The sequence below is a fragment of the Periplaneta americana genome, chromosome 12 (genome assembly GCF_040183065.1).
Source record: "Periplaneta americana isolate PAMFEO1 chromosome 12, P.americana_PAMFEO1_priV1, whole genome shotgun sequence".
Taxonomy (NCBI): Eukaryota; Metazoa; Arthropoda; class Insecta; order Blattodea; family Blattidae; genus Periplaneta; species Periplaneta americana.
Genome location: NC_091128.1, coordinates 10,457,344 through 10,485,018, shown reverse-complemented (window position 1 = coordinate 10,485,018; position 27,675 = coordinate 10,457,344). Strand labels below are relative to the sequence as shown.

Genomic DNA, 27,675 nt, shown 5'->3' with positions numbered 1-27,675 from the left:
TAAAAATGGTGTCGTTCTAATTATTTTATTCTTAATGTAGCCAGAACATCATGTTTATTTCTTAGTAGGTAATAATGTTAATTTCACATATCTAGTATTTCAATGACATAACTTTAATCATAAATCATCCTGGAAGCCTAACTTTCTTGGTATCATGTTCGATAAGGATCTTAGTTGGCCTTTTCACATCGATGACCTTCATAATGCTTTAGACTCAATAAGGGGGGCAAAGACTAATTGGGATTTCCCGGTCTCTGATCGGGTCAAAAACCCTGATGGAACTGATATTTAACCCTTGTGGTGAATTTCGGTGAAGTCCGGAGGGCCTAATTAGTCAAATCCACTCTCCTCACCTCCACGCTGGGGCCCCCTGGGATCTTTTAAGATGCGAAAGAGAGAGTGGTGTGCGGAAAGCAATGGGAAGCTTCCGCATTTATTTATCCCAAGAAGAATAGTATTACAAATAACTGCATGATGAGTTTTTCTCCCGTAAAAAATTCCGGACGTAAACTATCCCCCCAATCGGATGTCCGGGTGGGGGATACAGGAGAAGGACGATTCATGCCAGAACATGAAAAAGAAGAAAGAAGACTGACGACTGCAACTGGAACAGGAGCTACTCTGCAGCCAGGTAAGTTGGAAAATTTGAAGAAAGCAATAAGAACAAACAGAGTGGATGTGATGGGAATATCAGGAGGGAGGTGGGAAAATAGTGGGGAGTTGCAAAAGGAAGCTAGCAATAGCGAAGGAAGCTTTTAATAGAAAAAGGAACATCTTCTGCGGACCTTTGGGAAAAGAACTAAGAAAGATAGTAAAGTGCTTCGTATGGAGTTTAGCATTTTGTAGAGCAGAAATATGGACATTACGACGAAGTGAAGAGAAGAGAATAAAAGGATTTGAAATGTAGATATGGAGAAGAATGGAACATGAGAATTGGACAGACAGAATAAGAAATGAAGCTGTGTTGGAAAGAGAGGGTGAAGAAAGAATGATGTTGAAAATGATCAGGAAGGGGAAAAGGAATTGGTTGGGTCATTGGCTGAGAAGACACTGCCTACTGAAGGATGCAATGGAAGGAAAGGAGAAAGGGAGAAGAGTTGGGGGCAGAAAAAGATCTGAGATGATAGACGAGAATAAGATATATGGATCATATGAGGAAACAAACAGGCAGGCAGAAAATAGGAAAGATTGGAGAACGCTGGGTTTGCAGTGGAAAACCTGGACTTGGGAGAACAATGAATGAATGAATGAATGACTGAATGACTGAATGACTGAATGTATTTTTTGTTACGGTTAAAGACCGCAGATTATGTAGAGGAAGCTATTGCATATCTGGCGAGGATAAAGCAATTTTGTGCATTAATCAATGCAATTGCCCACTTTCTACTGTACTATTTCATCTTCAAGTTTTTTTATTGTAAAAATCGGAGATATGCTTCCCCTTTACCATTTTTGATATCTTCATTCGATTTTGGTATGCCTTTTTTTCTCTTTTGCCTATAATTTTTAGGGCACTAAATTCAAATGCAGCCTTTTTTAAATATATGTAAAGTTATTTCATTCTTCTTCTATGTTTCCTGAAATTTTGATTTGTTGAAGGTGTTCCTTTATTCTACATTCATAAAGCCATTGAATACTACTATCTCTCAATAAATCTATTTTAAATATAGACCTAAGCCTATTATTTTCTTGCTTGAAATTTTTATTCTTTCTTTTATTCCATGGTTATGGTATTCTAATAGGGGATACAACTAAATGATAATCCGTGTCTAATTCTTATATTTCAAAGTGTTTAATATACACAATTGAATGCTTTGTTGACGTGAAGACACTTCGAGATATACGAGTAGCTTCTAGCCACATAACTTATCCTTTTCATTTGGAAATTTGAGAACTGTAACATAACACTCTCACTTATAGCACTCTGGTAATTGCTGGTACACAATCACACAACATTTAGGAGCCATCTGTGAATAAAAGAATATGGATAAATTAATTTCATTTTAAATGAAAGTCTAAACTTCCATCATTTCAGTTCCCTGAATGTATTTTTCTTTTAGGTTATACTGTACCTATACTAGAAGTAACCGTTACTATGCGATTCATCTTTTGATTCCTTTTCAGACTTCACTTTTATGATTCACTTATTTTTAATAGTTTGGAGACGTACAAGTTACCATACTACTGTCCATCCGAGTGGTTATTTCGCAGGGTCGTCCAAACAGGGGAAATCACATAGCAGTTAGGCCTACTTACTTAACCGTGCCCTTTCTTTTAAATTATTTTAAACAGTTGTATAATACTACGTAAATTTCCAATTCTGTACAGCAAATATTTGCAGAGAAGAGTATCCACTAGTTCTTACAGAGAGGACAGGAGAAACGTTTGGGGCAAACCGGGATGCGACATAAGCATTCGGCTGGACAGTAGCTACCCATTTATCCTCTTCGTAGTTACCAATCAGTGTATTACGAAGATTTTAACCAAGAATTACACTTCCTTTTAGATCGACAAGAAGAAAATGACAAGATGGAAACACCGATGATGGTGGAGGCTTCGAGCAGCGACCAACAGCGGGCATTTAACAACTGGAATGCGGAGTGGGAGAAGAGAGTCAGGCAGGGGGACCCGCAGAATCTGAAGAATTTGGAGGCTGGACTTCATTATTTCCAATTCGATAGCCGGGAAGGTACAGTAACTGTTTACATCCCGAAGTATACAATTGCTTTCAGCTATGCACAAGCAGCTCGTGGATACCCAGAGTAGCGCAATCAGCTAATCGGCCGCCATTGTTATTCCATTTCAACACTCTTGGGATAGGAATATTTAAAGTAAAGCTCAATTTAGGCAGTGTCCGTGGCCCTTAAAATTAAGAGTAGGTTATTTGATTCTGACTTAGACTATATTATTTCATTCCTATACAACTGTAGCATATACGACAAATAGCGAGCGCTGCGCTGGAATTGCAATGACTGATTTGTCGGTTTTCCGGCGCAAAGGATTGTGGTACTCTGGATATCTACGGACTCTGTGCACAAGTTCAGGAGACTTGAATTCTTATTAGTAGCGAATATGGCATTTATCCAGAGATGTCATGTAACCAGTTCTCACTAGTCGCCCGATTCACTTGTTGAATTAGTCACAATTCGTAGAATCTATTCTTAAATGTTTGAAGTTTAAAATACATTAGGTTCTTGAGAGAAAGCAAGAACATTAAACATTTTAACATGAAATTCTCTAGCTTTTTAATATGACAGTAAATATAATCGTATCATATTTTTAAATCGTTGTTTCTTAACCAAGTGTGCAGACAGTCAGAGGAGGAATACAATATCGACAGCCCATTTAGAAAAGAAAACAACTCAAAATTTAAAGTTTTGAGAAACCTGAATTTTGAAGCTTCATGTTATTGTGAAAAATCATCAAAGGATTGTTGAACTTAATCCAAATTGAAATCATGGAAATAGGCCTACGTAGATAAATTAACATGGAACAACCTAAAGCTTAGTATTCATATCATGAAATAATGTTATTTAATTACTCTGTCTATTTAGAATCCCCGATAGAAGATTTCACTTTAAGAAAAAAGCATTGAACATATGGGGCTATTCCATCAAATGACCAGTTGCCATAGAAACGTCTACCTATCACATAGCTTGTACAATGTACAGAGCGATCCAAAAGTAGCGCACATCTTAATAGGTTTCTATGGATGAATAAATGGGTAGACCTTATTATAACAATTTTTTTGGTATACCGTCTGTATTTATGTCCTAATACGTTCACATATATTTATAAAGATGAATTTGTTACATTTACTTACATCAGGTTTAACTTAAGTTACATCATTTTTCACAACATATGCTGAAAATTGCAGCCCCGTTCAGTAACGCATGTATAGCTCGCGCAAGGAACGATTACCGAAAAGCAATGGTGGCGTTGCTGTCTGTTTTGACGTGTGTATGTAGGCACGCTGAGGGGGCGAGAAATGCTGCCGATTGAAGTACTGTCTCTTCCAACAAGATGAACATATGAGGACACAGTTGTGGAAATGAAGAACGTAGCAAGAGAAAAATTTGAAGCTAATTAAACGCGTAACATATGTTTATGAATGAAATAATAATACCGTGCGATACAAGTCACGTATTCACATGCAACGGAACAAACTAAAGTCGTGATGTAACTATCATAACGCAAGACTCGTTCTATAGATGACATTTCTCTTCCGACTGTACTCTTGAATATCATTTAATCTATCTCATGACCTTTCCTGTTCGCCGCTCTTCCTTATCGCATTGTTTCATTCGCATTCCTTCCTTCGGTATTCTCTACTTGCGAGACCTATACCACGGTAGGTAGCCTATAACAAGGTACTCGCCACGCGCAGACTACGAGGCAAGCCCCGCCCTTCTCTACGTCATCCGTTGTACAAAGTGTGAAAGCTTACGCGCCACAGACATGCATTAAAAACGGAGGAAAACAGTAACACTATAATATATGCATACACGCAGCAAAATACAATGAGCACCATTACTTAAAACATTGGCGTCTGGCTACGGAAATCTCCATAGTTAGGTGGCCAGCTGTAGGTGTCGGGGGCCACGGAGATTTCTGGTTTTACGTAAGGGTTTGTTTTGTCATATGTCAACTTTTGTAGATTAAGTCACAGGCTTTTAATTGTCGTAACATATTATTGAATAGGAAGTTTCTTATTACCTTTGGATCCTTCTACCCTCCTTCCCCTAAAAATTTATAGCGTACAGACACATTCACAAACCGTCAATAAAATTTCAGTTGAAACTGTCCCTGAATGAGGAAATTATTCTTTAGAGAAGCCGTCTAAGAGTATGGACATGCAATTCTGGAAAATTAGTAAAACACGGCATTCTCGTGAGAATGGTAAGTGAGGTCATAACAACGTATATGTAACATGGAAATATACTCATATGCTACTGAAGGAAAGAGATTAGAAATAGACACGATATACACTTTCTGGAACCGAACTTCTATCTACGGCATTTTCTTGAAAGAAAGACAAGGGTTTACGGTACAATAAGAAGCAACAGAGAGCTTCCGAAGTCTTTCGTTGAAGATGAAAATAATTTAACAGTAGAAGAGAGCGTATTATATAGGGAGGATGGCGTCTTCTTTAGATTTCGAAATACGAAAGAAGAGAGGAGTTAGGATGGCCAGCACTTTGTACTTGGTGACACTAGGAAGAAAGGAAAATGCTAGAGGAGACTGTGTGAAAGCTCTCTTGCAACATTCAATAGAACAAATATGTACACAGAGTAAGTCAATATCTGTTCTACTATTCAATTCTGAGAAAAACTATAAAATGGAGCAGAAAAGTTGTGTTGTGATTCCTAAACTGTGCTTTAGGATCTATAAATTAAAAACTCTGACATGAAGCTGTTATATAAGAATAGGTCTATCTTGCTGGAAACAGCTAGCTACTGACGGAAATGATTTAATCTAGATGTCATAAGATACTTGTAGTTGTCTCTCTTCAGTTCCTCAAACACACCTCGAACACTCTTTATAAAAATCAAAAATCCTTTCTGAAATGGCAAAATAACTTTCTTACCACTACACGCATTAAGTTGAACAATTGAAATAATTAATCTAAAACTTGATCCTGTTTTTCAGTTTCTATGCCGTAGATGATCTTTAAATTATATTTAGTGGCTGGCTAGAGTTCAACACATCGAATCCATCATTAACACATTTTATGAATTCTGATACATGCTTTTCTTCGGGAATAAGGTGCAAAATGGTTTTGGATATTGTATTAGAAAGAACTTCTGCGACCTTTCTTACATTTTGCTTCTCCATTCCACACAGAGTTAAATGATCATTTTGTATCTTGTATGTGTATTTCAGATCTCTTTTGTTGTAATTCAGAAGTTTTAAAAATGTATTCTCATTCACAAATTTCAAAACCACTATCAAGAAGATCGTTTCTTAAGAATTTCAGCGCATGTGGCACATCACAAAAAGCCCATATACTTATTTCAGGAACGTTAGTATTCTGAAATTGGGTTTTATTTTGGACACGACCCAACTTTAACAGAATCCACATATTACACGGCCCCATGTCATTTACGAATCCTCTCATCCTTAGGCCTATATTCTTCAATTCATATACAGCAGTATGAAGAATGGCAGGGGTTACTGCACTGTCGGATCGTAAAATATTATCTATAAGAATGCGTATCATCATTTCCCACGGGGCGTGAAACGCTTCTGTCAAGTACGCTTTCGTAAGCCACTATCCATGTGAACGCGGTGTAGTAAGCTTGCCGGTGACGTCAAAAGCTCACGATTCGGTCGTGACGGGATCAAACATGTTTGATTTTCAGTCGTAAGCCGCCTGGCTTTAGTGAAGCAAGATGTCTTGTTAGCTTTGTTTTTAGATTTAGTAAGAGTGATACAATACAATTTTTGGAACTATAGGTATCAAATAAAACATGTTCTGTACAATCCAACATTGGGCGAGTATCGGGATCGTGATAAACAAGCAGCAGCGGATAAACGAATGTCTGCTACCCTAAATATACCAACATTTGGACCGAAGGAATTTATAATGAAATTTAAAAACTTGAAAAGTTTTTTGCCAGGAAATGAGGAAAATTTCTGAGAGTGAGAGATCAGAAAAGTCTACCGATGAGATCTACAAACCTAAAGCTGCCTGGTTAATGAAAATAAACTATTTCAAGTGACATTCTAGTTCTGTTTTGGCAGTTATTGTTTGTTTCATACAGTTTTTGTGTCATATTTTGTTATAAGAAGTCGAACTCGCTCAAACAAATCTTCAAATTGTACCTCTGTCATTCTTAACGAATTTTTGAAATCCTCAGGATGATTTTTAAGTTCTCCTTCAATAAATCTTCAAGCTCCCAAAGCTTTGCGTTGTAGTGTCCACTGCCTAACCCACCATCTCCTTCTCTTGTGTTTTCTTCTTTGCAAGAAACGATTTCATTCGCTGAAACTGAACATATAACCCAGCCGTCGGCAATTTTGTACTCGCGATGACATCACTGGACGCAAGCCGCAGTACGTAAGATGTAATATTAGTCGAGGAGTATAGAGCACTCCGTTCGGATCCCAGTGGCGGACTCTCAACCCAATCATCTGACGTAGACTACACAATATTGTTTTATAGATGAACAGATTGTATTGTATTTCACCTTTATGTTTGCTGTGCTACAACAACCTAGGAAAATACTTCACAAATTGCCACTCTTAATACAACTCGTAAATTTTCGTCTGCTAGTCACGATCTTTGTTTAGATTTTACAAGTTTTCGTTCAGAAAAAAATTGTTCGGAAATATATCGAATGTAGAGACAAACATAGCGGCTATGTAGGGTCGCGGCAGGCGACCTATGATAATACTATAGATATTTTCTATGGAGAGCATTTTAAATAATTCTAAGCCAGTCTGGTGTGTTATACAATGACAACGTTTAATGTCCTCACTTATTTCCAGCTCTCTTAATATCACGTTAGTCCACCTAGTAGACTTTTTTAAAGTCGTATTTCGAGTCCCGTATGTTACTATAGATACTAATTACTTTCTGTTCAGATTCGTTTCTTCTATATATTTTCTTCATGCTTGGCATAACTTTTCTCTTATTGTATTTCCTTCGAGTGTAATGACATCGAGCAAATATTCTTATACAGAGAGATAATTCGTAACTCCGCGGATGAACATTACCATTTATACTGCATCAATATCTGTGTTTTCACCTGAAACGAGAGATTAGACCACTGTTCATGCATCTTTGATTTTATTTCTCGTTCAGCTAGTGTTTCAATATCCCTTATCCTCCTTTGTAATGTCTGTGTGGATAATTTCATACTGTTAAAAACATCAGATTATTCGGGACAAATAATGTTAGCAACTTTATTCTGATATGTTTTAATGAATTGTCTTTTATTTTAGCACTTCAATGATTTTGCGATTTGTATGTATGTATTGCGAGTAATTTTACGGCTGTCGCCGTCTCCCGCTTCTCAACTTCCAGGTACTCCGGTTTTGACAATCGCCCATTTGTAGACCCCTGCAGATCATATCCTCCTGAACCTCCTCGCTCCATTTCTTCATTGGCCTTCCTCTTCTCTTTTTTTCCGGGGGAGTCCAGTTGAAGACCTTATTAGGCCAGCGGTCGGCTGACATTCTCTGGAGATGCCCATACCATATCAGGCGTTTAGTTTCCACTGATTGTAAGATATCTCCTGATACCTGCATTATATTTCGGACATCCTGATTCCTAATGTGGTCCATCCTCGAAACTTGACAACTACGGCGCCAGTAATCCATTTTTAGAGCCAACAATTTCTTCTTCATCCTGTCTCTCATTTCCCAAGTTTCAGAGCCATAGGTACATATACTTTCTATTATAGTTTTATATATACTTGTCTTAGTTTTCCTTGTTACCTTGTCATTCCACAGGAGTGTATTTAATTGTCTTATGGCCCGCTTTCCTTGGCCAATCTTATTATTATCTTCATCACTTTTGGCCTGACTGTTGAGGGTAACACCCAAATATTTGAATGATTCAGAATTTTCTGTTTGTGTATCCCCAGTATCTAAATTTACCTTGCTGCGACTACCCACAACCATGTATTTTATTTTCTTGAAATTAATTGATAGCCCCCCTTCCTTATTTTGCGATTTCCAAAGCAATAATATAACTTGCATGGAGTTCCCTTTGACTCAGTTTGTTCCATCATAATTTAATACTGGAACTGTTATTTGAATTTCGTTCTTCTATATTTTAATTGCTTGACTCCGTCTAGCCCTACGAAAAGAAAATTATTTTTATACTTATTTTCTACCGCATACATTTCCGTTTACAATTACATTGGATATGTTCATGCTTACCTATGATTTCGTGATAATCTTATGACGTGTCGTAATGTCGCTAGATGTTTGATTTTTAAGTGTCTATTATAATTTTAGAACAGAAGAGGCGTCTACATTGTCACCATATGCACACCTACTGTTCCTCCCATTCTTCCTTAAACACACGTTTCCGAACAGACGTTGAAGGTTTTGAGAAAGAAACAATCTAATATAATCAGGTATTCACTGATAGATGTCTGTGTACTGGAGTTGTAGGGGAGTTGATTGGAAGGGAGAGAGTGAAGCAAAGACAGTTTACTGCGCTGCCCCTTCGACAGCACTATTGCTAATGATCACGATGACATTTTCTCCGATCCCTGCCATACATTCTTCAGCAACTAACCATGGCTACGTCTCGACTGACTACTTTGTCCTTCCGTGTGAACGGACCACGCTTTCCAGCAAGAAGGAACTGGCGTGGAGCAATCACGATATTTTTAAATTGACGCGAGCGTTTCACGCCCCGTGGGTACACAAGCCTGCTAAACAGTCAAATGTATTGTCGTAAGAAATGCTATGCTGCACTTGCATTTATTATTATTATTATTATTATTATTATTATTATTATTATTATTATTATTATGTCTTTTTCCATGTCAATCGTATTATTTATATTATATTTTAAGATCTCAAAACTAAAAGAGATCAAACCTACATGCATTTTATGGTGAAGAGATGCCTTTGTAATGTTCGAGGAGAAGGTAATGGATATTTAAGTTGTCTTTTAAAATCATAGGCGTTTTAGACAGAGCTCGTAACGTGACTGCTACAGCAACATCTTCGACTTTTTCCCCCTTCAAGTTACTGCTCTTCTAGTTATTAACACGGATTTTTTTGAGGACTGAAAATGGAGGATAATTTAATACTTTCATTTTCAAAAGTCTTAATACGGGCTTCTAAGTGCATATTTTCATGTTTTAATTCCTTCAAAGTTTCTTCTAGCTCTGTAATTTGGTCCGAAAGCATCTCATTTTCGGATTTCAACCATTTTTTTTTTTCAAAATATCAATTTTTTCGTGTCAGAGATACTAGGATTAGTGAACACTTGTTCATTTCCATTATTAATTGCAGGACAATAATTTTCTCCCGTGTTCGAGACGCTGGAATCCAACACATTTTCTAGGATCTTTTTGTTATTTCTCCTCTCCATGCGTTGGGTCCGGCGTTCTGAAGGATCATTATTTGATTCGGGATTAGAATTCGGTATAGGCCTACTTAGATGGGGTTCAGCTCATTCACGTAATATCCATTTATGTTTCAAAGTTGGAAGCTCCGTTTTAAGATCCCTTTCATAATAATTTTCACCAAAATGATAAGATCAGACTGTTGCGTTTTCTTCATTGAAAGAATCTTCCCTTTTACACAAATATGCCCATCTTTTCCTACGCACATCTTATTTAGGGAATCTGTGGAAAGTGATACTCGCGCGGGCAGAAATCCTTGTTGTAGGCTGTTTGAGCAGGTAGCAATAGCGCATACAAAAGGCATTTTTTCTTGTTTTGTTTTCGCAATAGCTACTTTCAATAGTACGTCATAATGTTAGTCCTTAGAACTAGACCAATTAAATTTATATTTCAGTTATGCAATATACGGTCGTAGGACATATTTTGACTGAGAAAGATAGCATAAACATTATTTATATTAACATTTTCCAGAAATTATTATTAAAACAAATGACCTTATGATGAAACTTACTTGTATGTACAGAATGAAGTAGCTCTATTAAACCTAACACAAAAATATGTACAATCACTATTTACAAACACAAAAAACAAACAATTTTCACTCAAACCCTCAAACTACTGTAAGACTGGTAATCCCCGCCACTTGGAGTGTACAGTACGATTATTTAGTCCTGACAGTCGCCGGAGATGTGCGCCTAGATCAGGCGAATCCATTTAGTTACACCAAGGGGTGTATGGGTTATTCATTCGCTTGCCTTCGAAGCGATCGGGATGTCATGCGTGCGGTGGAGCGGCATGTTTCCAGTACAATTAAGCTGTACTGCATTCCTTTACCGACCGCTCGCCCTTATCTCTACTCCGGAACTTTTCCCCTCTTTCGCATCGCTGAGCTGTCAGGACTAAATAAGCGGTCTGTACAACGGCTGATGCCAGAGACAGAGTTTGCTACCGCGCATCCAGTTCATGACATGTACCGTGTTATACTTACAGTGGCATGTACGAACTCTTTTTACCATGTTTGCGGCCACTTTTTTGAGCACGCGTACACTGATGTTGTTAATCTCCGTTGTTATGGTACTCTTTAGTTCCTCCAGAGTGTGCGGTCTGTTTTTGTATACCCTTCCTTTAAGATAACCCCACATAAAGAAATCTGGGGACGTCAAATAGGAGGTCATGGACGCTACAATCCTCGAAAAATGATACGCTCACCCAAACCCTCAAACTACTGTAAGACTGGTAATCCCCGCCACTTGGAGTGTACAGTACGATTATTTAGTCCTGACAGTCGCCGGAGATGTGCGCCTAGATCAGGCGAATCCATTTAGTTACACCAAGGGGTGTATGGGTTATTCATTTGCTTGCCTTCGAAGCGATCGGGATGTCATGCGTGCGGTGGAGCGGCATGTTTCCAGTACAATTAAGCTGTACTGCATTCCTTTACCGACCGCTCGCCCTTATCTCTACTCCGGAACTTTTCCCCTCTTTCGCGTCGCTGAGCTGTCAGGACTAAATAAGCGGTCTGTACAACGGCTGATGCCAGAGACAGAGTTTGCTACCGCGCATCCAGTTCATGACATGTACCGTGTTATACTTACAGTGGCATGTACGAACTCTTTTTACCATGTTTGCGGCCACTTTTTTGAGCACGCGTACACTGATGTTGTTAATCTCCGTTGTTATGGTACTCTTTAGTTCCTCCAGAGTGTGCGGTCTGTTTTTGTATACCCTTCCTTTAAGATAACCCCACATAAAGAAATCTGGGGACGTCAAATAGGAGGTCATGGACGCTACAATCCTCGAAAAATGATACGCTCACCCAAAAGCTCGCGCAAAAACTGCATGGTTTCATTAGATGTGTGACATATGGCACTGTCCTGCTGGAACCAACAATCACATTCATCACTGTCAAGAAGCGCAATAAACTGTATAATGATATCTATGTACACAACACTGGGCACTGTAGTTTCAAAGAAAGTGGAGCCCACTATACGACGACGTGAAACGGCACACTACACTCCAATTTCTTTAGAGTGTAAGGGGGTTTCATGGAACACATGTGGATTTTCGGTGGACCAAATTCGAGAGTTTTGACTGTTCATGTAACCACTAAGGTGAAACCACGCCTCACCTGTGAAGAACACATGGTCAAGCTCTGCAATTCCATGGTTGTCAACTAATGACCGCAACCATGTAAGCTACAGTACACTACGCGATTTTGTTTATTAGGCTCCTTGAATTCTTGAACACTGCGTACATGATAAGCACGAAAATGTAACCGCTTCATCGCTCTTTGAGCACTTCCACATGAACTCTAAGAGTGGAGCTCAGAGTCTCCGCGAACGTTTTGAAGGCGAACGCTCCATCACATTTCTCACCTCAGCCAGTTTAGCAGGAGTTAAAATGGCCGGTCTCCCGGTTCTCTTCTTGTCTGCAACTGATCCACATTCCCTGAAACTGACGATTACTCTCGTTATGGTCGAATTGTTGGGCACTACCACATCCGGATAATTCCTGCGAAATTCGTCTACAACACGTGTACAAGGACGACTGGAAAAATAATGTTCAACAACGAAACCTCGTTGCTCTTTGGAAAACGACATGTTTGCCGAGCAATAAACAAAGAACTATTGCAAGCGTCAGTGTATACATACACATCACAATGACGACAAGGTTTGTTGCTGTAGCAACATGATGCGGTAGCCGATAGCACTTTCCAACTGCATTACTCAATATAGACACCATAATTTTAATGTGAGCGACTTTTGGAGCGCTCGTATTAGGCAAGACCCATAGGCCTATAATCAATGCTTTTTTCTTAACGTGAAATCCTCTATAATTACTTTCTTCTCACAAGATCTGGGAGTTATCTTCGGCATGGAGTTCCACCTCCTTGGCCACCAAATATCTTCATTGAGTCATTCCACTTCAAACAGGACAAATATAAAGGAAATTTAACCTTGATGTTTTTTATTTCTGTCAAATTTTTTGTTCGATTGAAGGAACAAAAATAAAATTTAAGGGATACAGGGTTACATACAATCTGTGAAATCATATCTTTGTAATTTCTCAGTCGTAGATTGGCTGTTAATTTCGCAATGTTTCCACCATCAATTAACAACTTTATATTCTCATGATGACCACACACATACAGACTGAATGAGTACTACTAGCTCCAGGAAGCACACATTGTTTTGGTCTTAGTTCCGCAAATTTTTAAAAACTAATTTGTATGTCTGAATATTTAACCTTAAAAGCTCAAAATGTTTCTTGTAAATCTGATAACAATAATCTTTTCTGTTTCTGTACTTTGTGGCCGTCTTCTTTTACAGAAACGAAGTTTTACTTTCTCGCCATGATGCGACTTATATCATTATTAGTGTAATGGTCAATTAAGTACTTTTTCCACTATGGATGTGTCTAAAGTTTATCCAATTCTAGATTCTGGATTTGAGAGAATTCCCCTCTCTGCAGCTAAGTTTTTTGCAACACTGATCATGTGATTAGATGCATCACAGTGTTCCCTAATTTTACTGTATGACCACTCTTCAAATATATAGTATTGACAGAAGTCAATAGTGTTTCCGAAACACTCTGGTAGCTTATTAATTATATCACCGCTACTCTTCTCATCTGGTGTTGTTTCTACTTCCTTTTTTCTCAACGCGAAAAATCTTTTCCTTATGTGTCTGTTTTATTTTCTGATATTTCTGTTAGGGATAATTCTTCTGTGATAATTTCTTCTTCTTAATTGATGTCTCACCCTTGACATCAAACTTTCATTAAAATTATCAATGTCCGTCACTGACACCTCTGACACCTCTGAATTATTTATCAATTTCCGAATTGCCTGTTGTTTCTTCTTCAATGTTCTGGACACTAGAACCGCCTAAGATATCAACACTGCTGGTTTGAACAGCACTTGATTCACTAATATTTGACATTAACAAAATTTTCTTACGACAATTTTCACAAATCCTAAGATTGTACGACAACTTAATGTGTTGCATTTTCAATTTTTAAGCATGTTGGAAGTCACGCACCTTAATTTCCCTTTCTTAAACCTACGACTATGATTGCTTATTTTGAAAGGATTAAAACACTGATCATGTCTAGGTTCTGTTATTACTCATTGTGATTAGCCTACACACTAATTGCACCAACTAAAAACAATAACAGAAACTACGCCACACACACTCGCGGTAATACTATAGTACAGTGTTATTAATGCCCTAACGTTTGAAAATCTCGGAACAAACTGAAGAGAATTCATTCCGCCTTGGACCTGGATTAGGTATGGTATTGTATATCCCAGCCAATCTTCTCCAGACATAAACAAAGAGGACTGACAGTCGCCAGTGTGATGTCGCATGCCAGACTTCAGCCAACAGTTAACAGTGTGCCGCTACAAGGGATTAAGAGCGCAACAGAGCTCTATGCGCGTATTTATTTAGTATTTTTTTACTCTGTCATTTATTGCTTTTCCACTATGAAATTTTGGTCTACTTACACATAATTAAATGGAGAACATGCTGATAATTTAAAAATGGTATTCTAAGTTTGCTAACATTATGAACAACAAAATTAACCTATATAATAATTATGGCATAAAGTACTGTGAATACATAAAAATGGAAAGTGATTATACACAGGCTAAAAGCCTGATATTTAACCTTCCAAATGAAACTAACCTCGATTTCATACGATACACATAATGGGAGAAACGAATGTTTGTATATGCCAATGTGTACAATTTTTCAATAATTTTGATGCTGTATAGATCTCAAAATAACCAGAACTGGGGCCAAGAAAAATAATATGGGTCTCTTATTTTTACCTTTAGAAAGCATACAAGAAGTTTCAAACAATTCTAAAAATATGAGATGAAAAATTTGTCCTGTCTGACGTGGAATGACTCCATTGCATATAAAGCCGACACCTTTACATTTATACTTTGCTCCAAAACATGACGCCCTTCCTTCACACCTTTCACCACTTAACTGTAGAAACGAGCAAGGGGTAAAATTTACAAGCGTCTAGCTGTAGCAAACAGGAGTCTCAATTTCTGCGTGTCTGATTGGGTCGGGAGAGATTGGTCGAGATCGGTCGTCTGCCGTTGTAAGAGCCATCTCGTGTATGTGTATATATACGCGTATTAGACTGTGGTCTATATCGTGTAGGCCAATGCCATCATCCTGGCGGCAGCCTTCGAAATCTCATAGAATTGTCTGTGTTTTTTCTGTAATTTGTTAAATTTGTTTCTCTATTTATTTGTGCTATTTAGATGTGTATTGATATAATGTAACTAGTAATAACCATACTTTTTATGTAAGTTTTGTGGTTCCTCAGTTTTCTTATAAACGTAATGTACAAACTCATAAGAAAGTAAAGCATGTTGTGAAAGTAAGCAAGTCCTTCAAGTGCGATTATTATGACGCGCAGTTCAATCATGTGAAGAATCTTAAAAGGCATGAAATTAAAAAAAAAAAAAAAACATAATATTGTATATAATAGGTTTAAAAGTGACAAAATCTTTAAATGTGAAATGTGTGATGCTCAGTAATCAAGAAAACAAACTCTGAAATAACACGAAAGTCAGGTGCATCAGTTAGAAGCAGTGACGCGTAAGAATGTATCAAAACATCATTGCTCTCTTTGTTCATATGAAACAACCAAATATGAATGATTCAAACATTATAATGAAATTCATAATATATCACAACTAAATCGGAAACATTTCTAAACTTAGAAGAAGTTCATAAATGGAAGAAAAACACAGAAGTGGAGACCAGAGAAAACTTTATATACAGTAAGTTAGAGCGTGTCAGAAAACAGCAAGTAACATTAAGCATCACTATTTTTCCTGTTACCACAGTTGAGTATTACATGCCTACGTGAAACAGACAAAGGCATATATACAAATACAGGGCAGCAAAAATTAATGCTTTTTGTCCGGCCAGTATGAAAATAAGAGAGTTGGAAGTTATAATTTACGGACACACATGTTGGGCATGGAAGTGACCTTGGCCATTTGTTTCTCTCTTCTTCTCAGCGCCTGGAAACAGCCAGTAAGATAGCTAACAAGATACCATTTGACACCATATTGAATGAGATACGAGACTCTGTCACAGAATCCAGTTTAGAAACAGTACATCTCTTAACTAAAAAGGACTGTATAATACTGAGAAAGCCTTCAATCTTTCGGAAGAGGGGATGCGTAATGCTGGATACAGGAAGTTACAGAAAGCAGTGATCAGTGTATTCTGTATTATAAGTAGGGAAAGGAAGTTCATGTATTTGCATATTTATTCTCTATCATTGTTTGAATATGCTGAAAGATTATCTACATGAATCACACATTTCTGAATACAATTATATTACTTTTATTGTGCATTAATGTGCATATTTTGCCTCTATTTATAAAAGCATCATATTTCAACATTTATGCAGGGAACCTGCTTATTATGTATGTTTATTTGTCTTTCCCTCATTTTTAAAAGTATGTAACCTTGTAAACACGACTAATTTATGTTTATGAATTTTGAACATAACGATGGTGCCCCCATAGGGAGCCTCTTGAGTTAGCAATTAGTATTCCTTTACTGCAGTCTTGAGCAGATTTCGATAGAACAATATCCAGTTTAACATCAGTTGCAAAAAAATGTAGGAGATAAAGTGAATGAGAAAACAGCAAATATTCTTTCCAAAAACCCTGGATATTATCAACTTAAAGAAATTCAAGATATTCTCGAAGGAAAAACACCCCAAAAACCAACAAAATGTTCTGTAGAACAGCTCACAGCTTTTGTGCAAGCCCTTCTTACTTCTTGTGACGTAGAACGAAATTTATCGCGCTACAAAGCTATGCTTAGAGACAACAGGCAAAGAATGACAACAGAAAACATACGACACTGCTTAGTTGTGAACTGTAACAGCATAAATGGAACATTCAGCAATGAGGCTAGCATTTCAAAATCCATAGACTAAACGTAAGTTACCTATACCTTATTATTCTGTTAAAATAATCTCAGACTGATAATGAATACTTTGTAGCATATTTATCAACAATTTTTACGGCATAAATGCATACATATTCTTCACATTTTTAGGGCATGAACTTCCTTTCCCTGATTATAAGCCACAAGGAACTGCTCCTGACATGACAGCACATTTTTTGAAAGAAGAAGATTTTGTTCTTATAATACAAAGCCCAGGGAGAAATTTTAAAAACATATGGCTCAGAGAAAGTAATAATTGAGGGCTTTGCCGGAAGAAAGGCGGATAGACCTATATGCCCTTCTTCGGAAAAACGGTTTAAAATGTAGTGAATAATTCGCTAATTATAATAGCGGAATTTTGTTTTGATTGTACTGTACATACCTGCAGGAAAGGGCTGCATGCGTGTATAACATTTTATTCAGGTGCGTTTTAAAATCTTAGATTGCATGTATCTCATTTAGCCATATTGACGTATACGCCCTTTTTCCGGCAAACCCCTCAATTATTGATGGTAGGGCCTACCCATGGTATGGGTGATTATGGATTTCAACTTATCGCAATAATGACAGTTGATGAAATGAATCAGGGATTTCCAGGGACTTTCTTAATATCTAATAGGACAGATGAAAATGTGCTATCTTTTGTTTTTTAATTGTGTTAAACAAGAAATTGGTATCCTGGCCACAAAATCTTCATGAGTGACATGAAAGAAGAATTTTATAAAGGTTTACGAAAATGTCCAGCTTTGGCATCAAATTTTTTGGATTAGGACTCTAAATTATACCGGGAAGCTAGAAGGCGAATGAAGAACTTCCAAGTGCCTGGGCAATAGATATTACTACAGTGTGAGCGAGAAGTTTCTCCGCAGTGCTTCTGTAGCCACGGTGCAGCCGAGAATCCACCAGGCAGAGAATTCAAGTGGCAGCACTGGCCGCTAAGCATATGATTGACTGGGGATGTGAGGTTGTCAAACCGGAATTAATGGGAAAATGTCAACTTTCTACAAGATTATGTACCAGCTGTCTACAGGATTACTACAACTAATGGAGCTGCGGAGGGACTTTTGGATCGCACTGTATAAAGCTTGGGTAACTGTGATGGGCCCTCCCGATAAACGCTTGTTTTACACCTGGCACATCGAAAAAGTATGGAGTAAGAACATTAGGAATAAAATAAACGATTTAACCTAGCAGCCAGTAACATACAAGTATTTACGAGTTCTTCATACAGAAAATGACGAGAACATTTATGCTAAACTTTTGGTAGAAATCCTTCAGTATTTAACAGGTGATACTGAATTATCATTATTTTTTTAATATTTTACTACTACTGCATGAAGAACATAGTGTGTTGGGCCTGCTGCCGTAGGAAATAATTGTGGTATAGATATTAATATGCACATAGAACGGATGCAACGTAGTGCTCTAAAGCACATATACCTACACTGTAAAAAAAACAAGAAGACTAGACAAAGACATATCAACTCTCATGAAATTAACCAGAGATAGACTATTCGACAGACTGACCGTTTTGAACAAAAGAGAAATACAAAAACAAATCTGATATGAGCAAGCCAATCCGCAAAGAAGTTCTAAATATTTCTCTGTCACTTTTGCAAAGAAAGGAAACAGATCAATAAAATATATGTACAGTTCATGTTTCTTTAGTGTTGTTGTTTGTTTGTTATTTAGTAATATTGTATTTGTTAAATTCGTTTCTTCATAAGACAGTTTATTAATTTTATCCTGACATTATCTATGGGTGGCAAGATTTATATACAGTGATGTACAGTTCAGCAGTGTAAAGTGAAAAACTGGTATCTACACATTCATTTGTAGATTGGATTTAAATGGTGAGTGACTTATATGGTATTTCATAACATACTATTAATGATGTTCTTATATTAATTATTTATGTTGGATTTAATCAATTTTTTGTGGGGATATTCATATTATGTTAGTACAATATAGGAACCTTACATGCAGGAAACAAGCATCGAACCAAAATCACACATGCGCGACTGATTTCACTCGACCCAACAGTACAATCGTTAATGTTTTATTGTACAATCATTACTTATTAATTATAAATAAGATACACTTTAGAAGTGTAGGTCTAAAAGCAATTGGCGTACAAATGTATGTAACACTTATTAGACCACTACACCTATTCATTTCAAGAGAAACACAATATCTGAGACTTAGAATAAATCGACGCCTAATGTCAAAGGACACTAACTCCAAAATCACAACTTTACAGGGGAGGCAAAAAACAGTTTAATTGTGTACATTTTATTGTTACTGCTTTAATTTAAGAGATATGTTGATAAAATTTAAATCATATATACTGTATATATATCAAATATAAACCTAAAGACAATACAATACAGTACATATTTTCTAGAAATATTTTAGTATTGTCTTAAAAATTAACACATTTTGGAGATAGTGTTCTTTGTTACTAACGAAGCTTTCAATTTAGTAGACAGTGTTAAAAATAAATGCCAAAATATTGAATTTAAACATTTTAATAAAAAATTATAGCTATTTGACAATGCAAATTAATAAATTTAATTATTGTGGTGAGCAGCAAATATCAATTTCTTCTTCTTCATAAAGGAATATTATCTAAACTTAGAACATATCAGTAAGATTATAAAAATACCAGTTAATATTATTTACGCAGCATAAAAACATAATATTATCATTATTAGATCAATTTATACTATTATCTGAAATAATAATTTTAACAGTGCATTTATAAAATAATAAAAGAGCAAAGTTATCTTCATTTTTACATTGCATTTTAGAACATCAGTGTTTTTAAATATTGCTAATGTTACTTTAATATACCACAGCTGATGAGGGTTTGGACGAAAAAGTTATTCAATTAATGATCAATTTATTTAAAAAATAATGAATTCTACAAATTCAGTTCATTTAAAAGTCTGTCTGCACGTAATGAAAAGAAAACACACTTAACTCAGAATTTGTGCCCTAAATGACATTGAATAAAATTATAATATGAATATATTATATTATATTTGATTCAGTATTTTATGTTTTGAATAGTATCAATATCTACACCTCTCATATAAAAATTTGAAATTTCCTCTTAATTTTATAATCACTCATTGCTCTTCATTTTGAGTACTGTATCTTATATTACGATTTCCTGTTCTCCATTTTTAAACTATTGTAAAAGAATTGGTAATTTCCTGGTAAAATATTCTGTTTACACAGTTGCAATAGATTTTTAATTTTCTAATCTTGTATATTTTTAGTGCTCCTTGATGCTTTGGTTTAAGCTGACGATTATCCAGCCTAAATCCAAGTGTAATCTTGCTTTGTACATTGAATTTTTGGAATTCTTCATCATACTTGTATTTAAATAATAAGTGTTCACTGTTACTTTTCCGATACTGGAACCACACTATATCCAGCCATCTTACAATGTTTCCGTTAGTGTCAACTTTCTTGTTCTTTATTAATGTCTTCTGAATTTCTCTTACATAATTAAATCACTCTGTTTCACTTCTATTTTTGATACAGCTTAAAGTATAGTGTATCACCCTGATGGATCAAATATTTCTGTATGTTTGGTTGTTTTTTTTTCAATGTTCGCGTGGACTGTGTCCATTTGTGAATGTCCTGGTTAAAAAAAATATGTTCAATTTGAGGTATGTCAAAAACATTCGCAGCGTAGAGGAGCATGGTTGATATAAGCACATTCCTCCACAAGTATCGAACATGAAATAGAACCTTTTACCATTCTGCAGTTTTTTCATTTGAGCAAAGAGACGTGATGGTACTACTGCAGCTTCCCTTTCTGCAATTATCTCGTTTCATATAAAATTTTGTGCTGTTCTGTTGGCTACAGCATACACGGTCAAATTATATAGGCCTACAGCTAATCTACGTTTATAAAACACTCATTCCATTTTAAAACTTGGATTGTAGCGCACAGCTTCGAAATAAAATTAAAAAAAGTAAAGAACGTTCACTGATGCCATAATTTTGTAATTTTCTTTTACTTGAGCTGCTTCCTTTCTTTCAATGTGGGACTGACGAACTGCCTCCGTTTCTATCTTCTTAAGTTCAAACATGTGATCATATTTATAACATTTATTGCATTGATGCTTTCTGGGATTATGAAAAGCTATATTAAAATTATTTTTGAAAATATGACGTTAATATGAAAGGTTTTCTGTCTGAACATTAGCATTCCTGAATTTCCCTCCCCCCAACATTTGGGCTCATCATTGATCCGGATGCACCGCAACCTTAGGCTTACTGTGCTACCTATGTTTTATCATTTAATACCAATTCATCAACCCTGTTACATTGATTAAGGTGTACAGTCCAGATATAGAACGTTTATTACAAACTGTAAACTTCTTACAAACTGAATTGATTTAAGAATGCATGTTCTATTAATAAAAAAATTATCAAATCTTTAACAATAAACAGTATGGTGATTGTATTACATTCTTGGTTGTATGTTCTGAGGAAGTGTCACCAATAAAATCTTAGAAATGTTAAATAATTTAGAGACAAAGAACACTATCTCAACTCAGTGTTCTTCTAGTTTATATTTTATTATTGTCAAAGAAAACTAAGTCTAGATAGTGTTGTTTGACACTCAGCATCTGTCTAAATTAACACAACACTATCTAAAAAAAAAACAAAAAAAAAAAACTATTACTTGTAGAGACATATTACTTTCACACTATTATAAAGGCTACTTTGTACAACATGATACTACAAATAATTCAGAAAGTCGATTTTTGGCGATAGTGTCCTTTGACACTAAGCCGTCGAAATGTCAAAGTGTTTTGTAACTAATTCTATAAGTGAAATGAATTACTTTATAATCGAAATTGAAACGTTTATCTCTCTTCAATAGCACAGAGCATACAGCTGATCGCGAAGCCCGACCTCTCTATGACGTCACATGGAATGTTTGAGAGCGACATTTCTATTTGTCTCCGAATCACACATTAGTCGATGGTAGCCAATAAGAACTCGACATACAATATAGCTAGCTACACCTGAAAATTTCTACTCCTCACAGCGCGACCGATCTCATCCGACCCAAATTAGACGTCTCTTGTATGCTACAGATAGACACTTATATAAAATTTAGCTGAGTTGCCAATTCCTGAAGTCATTATCACATTGTATTTATGCCACGCGCCTAAGGGTGAAGAAGATAGGGATTTACGAGGGTTTACAATTCCAGGAAGAAAGACCGTCATATATTTTGGTGCAAGGTATACCCTCACCATTATTACAATCTAAAAAGCGTCACATTCCAGTACAGTGCCCCGAAAACTTACATAGTGCGAACACTGGATGAAAGATTAAGTAACAAAATTTACTCCGAAGACCGTTTATTTGCACAACTGGACAGTATTGCACAACACAGCATGACCTAATAGTCTATTGTAATGTAACGTTTATTGTTATAATTGTAACTAACAATAAAATTACAAAAATGGATAAGCAATAAAGAAAACTGGTAATGTTTTAGGCCCATATTCGAAAAATTCTGGGTTAAAACTCCGTGCCCAGCCAATTTGACTCATGTTTTTCATGGTTTCCCTCAGTCACGAAGGCATATACTGGATTGGAAATTTGCATATCATGATTCATAACACCCTTAATCACCAATATCATGAACATTAAAATAAAATCTAAATCAATTACATGAACACAAGCCATTTATAACACACGACAATAAAAACAGAGTCAGAACAAAAGTCCATGGCCTAGAGATATACCCAAAGATCCTACACACGTGATACGATCATAGATGTTAGTGTGTATGAATAAACTTATCAAAAGAGATGCCAGCTGAGAATAAGTGAAACAGGAGAAGGTGGTTATGGGATTTTTAAGTCAGGTAGGATAAATTTAATTTTAGACAAAATGAATAACACGACCTCAGAATAGCTCGAAATTAACATAGGAGTGAAACGGATTTGCGGTGTTTCTCTTTTTCTGTTTATAATGCACACGAAAAAAATTATTCAGGAATGGAGAGCCATGCGATATAAAGACTTGGAGATAAACAGATATTTAAAAATATGTTAATTAATATTTGTGGATAACCTAGTTTTAATAGCACCTACAGAAAATGATCTACAATACTCAGTACATTAGTAAAATATCATTGCAAAATATAACATGGAAATAATACAGAAAAAGAAAGTTTCGCCTTCTGGCGAAAATAGCTTGTCCCTAGTAAAATATGTTTGAAAGACAAAATTTTAGAAAGAGCAAATGATATTACATATATTGGCTACAAATTAACATTTGATAATTATTTAGAATAATGAGCAAAACTGTAAAACACTCCAAGACTATGTAAATGATCAATAGAGTAATGAAACCTTCCCTGGTACAGAAAAGCACTAGAATACGACTTCAACAAACCCTGTACTCTGTTATGGCAGTTCTTTTTATTTTATTGAGTTATTTTACGACGTTGTATCAACATCTCACGTTACTTAGCGTCTGAATGAAATGGAGGTGATAATCCAGGTGAAATGAGTCCGGGGTCCAGCACCGAAAGTTACCCAGCATTTGCTCTTATTCCCTTAAGGGAAAACTCCGGAAATACCTCAACCAGGTAACTTGCCCCGATCGGGATTCGAACGCGGACCACTTGGTTTCGCGACCAAACGAGGTGACCGTTACTCCACAGGAATGGACTTATGGTAGTGAGGCAAATATATTAAGGGGAAAGAACAGCTAATGAAATAAGATTTATGCGAAGAACAGTATTATATAAAAATGAGACCATAAGCGCAGCGATGAAGTAATGGAAGAACTCGGCCTGTGATCAATACTCAATTTCATACAAAATATGAGAACAATTGCATGAGACGTTTGCGATGTATGAGATCCCACAGAATCCCAAAAGCTATGCTTCACTATCTATCTTAGGGGAAAAGATTTCTGGGAAGCCCCATAAAGAGTTTGAGAGAAAATTACTCTTTATTATGAGATCTAATAGACCACATGACCTAAAACTTGTATGGATGATGATGAAGTCAGGTAGATAGATGTCTTTGGAAATGGTTCTTGTTGCGCAGTAGTGCAATGGAACAAATGCATAGTGTGATTGTTTTGGTTTTGCCAATCCACATTGCATATGCAAGGAATTTCCGCCATCGAGTACAGTTAAGAGAAAAATATTATGTGCTGACAATTAAGATTATTATTGTTTTTACCAAGTATGCTAATTTGGAGCTTTATGCCATGAAGTCCTGAAAATATGCTGCATAGCATGCTCAATAGTTAATATACACAGGAACGCCTGAAATATGAAAAAAAAAAAAAGGTACAGTTAATTTTGTATATTCGTTACTACTGTCGTTCAAAACATGTACAAAATGATTTTGTATGACTTGAAAATGGAGAGTAAATTATGCAGTTGAATACGTATCCTCGCCTTACTACTAGGTCTATGTCATTCACTGAAAGCAAGTGAATGCAGTGACACATGCATAACAATCAAGTTTATTTTGCTTCTTGCAGACTTACCAGGATACATGGAAGACAAGCCAGGTACAATACCCCAAACCACGCCAGCTACCATGACAGAACCAATCCCAGCTCACATGTTAGATCCCATGCCACCACCCGTGCCACATTCCGTGCCACCACCCGTGCCTCCTCCCGTGCCACCACACGTGCCATCACCCGTGCCAGCACCATCATTACAGAACCCACCAGAAGAAGAAGATGACAATAGAACGAAGAGTTGCTGCTGGCGTTGTTTAAGGTATTTATTTTGTGGGCTACTTCCCATGTCGAATCGCAGGCCAGCATCCATGCCAGCGCCTATGTCATCTCCCATGATAGATTCAATGCCAGCTCCCATGCAAGATACCATATCAGTACCTATTCCAGAAACCATGTCAGCTCCCATGCCAGAACCAATCCCAGACCCCATGCGAGCTTCAATGCAAGATATCATTCCAGCTCCCATGTCAAGTCACATACTAGATCCCGTGCCAGCCCCCATGCCAACTGGAATGCCAGCTCCCACGCCAAGAGCAATGAGCCTCTGGTCTCGTTTAAGATATAGGTTTCGTGGGCCAGCTCCCATTTCATTTGACATGCCATTTCGCAGGCCAGCCCGCATGCCATCTCCCATGCCAGATCGCATGCCACCACCATATTCCAATTACCTACCAGCAGAAGATAGGCACCGAATAAGGAATGCCTGGTGGTCTTGTTTAAGATATATATTTTTTGGGCCACGTCCCGTACTAGATGACGAGACATATTACACGCCGGCACCTATGCCAACTTCTGTGACAGCATCCTTGCCAGATCCCATGCCAGTACCCAGACCAGCACCAATTCCAGATGATGTGCCAGGACCCATGACAGCTCCCATGCCAGATCCAATACCACTACCAGTGCAAGATTCCATGTCAGCGCCTATGCCAGGTCCTATGCCATTACCCATGCCAGCTTCCATGCCGGCAGAAAGTAGGCACCGAAGAAGGAATGCCTGGTGGTCTTGTTTAAGATATATATTTTTTGGGCCACGTCCCGTACTAGATGACGAGACATATTACACGCCGGCACCTATGCCAACTTCTGTGACAGCATCCTTGCCAGATCCCATGCCAGTACCCAGACCAGCACCAATTCCATTTGATATGCCAGGACCCATGACAGCTCTCATGCCAGATCCAATACCACTACCAGAGCAAGATTCCATGTCAGCGCCTATGCCAGGTCCTATGCTATTACCCATGCCAGCTTCCATGCCAGCAGAAGGTACGCACCGAAGAAGGAATGCCTGGTGGTCTTGTTTAAGATATATATTTTTTGGGCCACGTCCCGTACTAGATGACGAGACATATTACACGCCGGCACCTATGCCAACTTCTGTGACAGCATCCTTGCCAGATTCCATGACAGTACCCAGACCAGCACCAATTCCAGATCATATGCCAGGACCCATGACAGCTCCCATGCCAGATCCAATACCACTACCAGTGCAAGATTCCATATCAGTGCCTATGCCAGGTCCTATGCCACTACCGATGCCAGCTTCCATGCCAGCAGAAGGTAGGCACCGAAGGAATGCCTGGTGGTCTTGTTTAAGATATATATTTTTTGGGCCACGTCCCGTACTAGATGACGAGACATATTACACGCCGGCACCTATGCCAACTTCTGTGACATCATCCTTGCCAGATCCCGTGCCAGTACCCAGACCAGCAGCCATTCCAGATGATATGCCAGGACCCATGACAGCTCCCATGCCAGATCCAGTACCACTACCAGTGCAAGATTCCATGTCAGCGCCTATGCCAGGATCCATGCTAGACCCCATGCTGGTTCCCATGTCTGATTCCATGGCGAATTCCTTGTCAGCAACCTATTCAGATCCCATGCCAGTACCCATAGAAGTCCCTATGCCAGCTTCCATGCCACCAACCAAGCCAGACCCCATACAAGCACCTATATTAGATCCCATGTCAGATTCCTTGCCATACCCCATTCTAGCTCCAATGGCAACACCTATATCAGGTTCAATAACAGCACTCCTGCCAGATCCTATACAAGCTTCCATGCCATCACCCATTCCAGATTCCTTGCGAGAACCCATGCTAGCTCCAGTGTCTGATGCCATGCCGGCTCCCATGTCGGATTCCTTGCCATCACCCATGATAGATGCCTTGTCAGATTCCATCTCGCCAACCAAGCCAGACCCCATACCAGATTCCATGCCTACTTCCATGCCGGATTCCTTGCCATCACCCATGCTAGATGCCTTGTCAGATTCCATGCCACCAACTAAGCCAGACACCATACCGGATCCCATGCCTGCTTCCATGCCGGATTCCTTGGCATCACCCATGCTAGATGCCTTGTCACATTCCATGCCACCAACCAAGCCAGACCTCATACCAGATCCCATGCCGGATTCCTTGCCATCACCCATGCTAGATGCCTTGTCAGATTCGATGCCACCAACCAAGCCAGACCCCATACCAGATCCCATGCCTGCTTCCATGCCGGATTCCTTACCATCACTCATGCGAGATGCTTTGCCAGAACCCATGCCATCTCCTATACCACCAACTAAGCCAGATCGCATACCAACATCCACATCATTTTCCATGCTTACTTTCATGCAAGATGCCTTGCCATCACCCAGGCCATATCCCGTGCCGGCTCCCATGTCACCAACCAAGCAACATCCCATACCAGCACCCATATTAGATTCCATGCCTGCTTCCATGTCAGATTCCTTGCCATTACCAATATTAGCTCCAATGGTAACACCCATGCCAACTCCGATACAAGATTCCTTGCCAGTTCCCATGCCAGAAACCAAGCTAGATCCCATGTCAAATGCCTTGTTAACGCCCATGCTAGATCCCATCCAAAATCCTTTACCAGCGCCTATGCGAGATCCCTTGATAACTCCTCTGCTAGCATCATCGATGGAAGATCCCATGCCTGAATCCTTGCCAGGTTCCATGCCTGGACCATCATTGGAGCACTTAGCAACGGAAGATGAAGATGAGGAAACAACAACGACGTGTTGG

General features: G+C 37.8%; 2 protein-coding genes across 9 annotated transcripts in view; one reads left to right on the top strand and one right to left on the bottom strand.

Moving 5' to 3' along the window:
* On the top strand, positions 1-26,446 carry LOC138709938 (tetra-peptide repeat homeobox protein 1-like). The gene is made up of 4 exons (XM_069840626.1): positions 1-631; positions 2,507-2,689; positions 24,635-25,446; positions 26,375-26,446. The coding sequence occupies exons 1-4, from the start codon at positions 472-474 to the stop codon at positions 26,444-26,446; spliced, it is 1,227 nt and encodes a 408-aa protein (XP_069696727.1). The 5' UTR covers positions 1-471.
* LOC138710161 (putative per-hexamer repeat protein 5) overlaps positions 26,406-27,675 on the bottom strand; it is a 281,887-nt gene continuing 280,617 nt past the window's right edge. For all 8 annotated transcript variants that reach the window (XM_069840801.1, XM_069840799.1, XM_069840796.1 and 5 more), the window contains one exon: positions 26,406-27,629. In XM_069840801.1, coding sequence (XP_069696902.1) covers positions 26,499-27,608 — 1,110 coding nt within the window. In that variant the 5' untranslated portion in view covers positions 27,609-27,629 and the 3' untranslated portion in view covers positions 26,406-26,498. The remainder of the gene's footprint in view (positions 27,630-27,675) is intronic.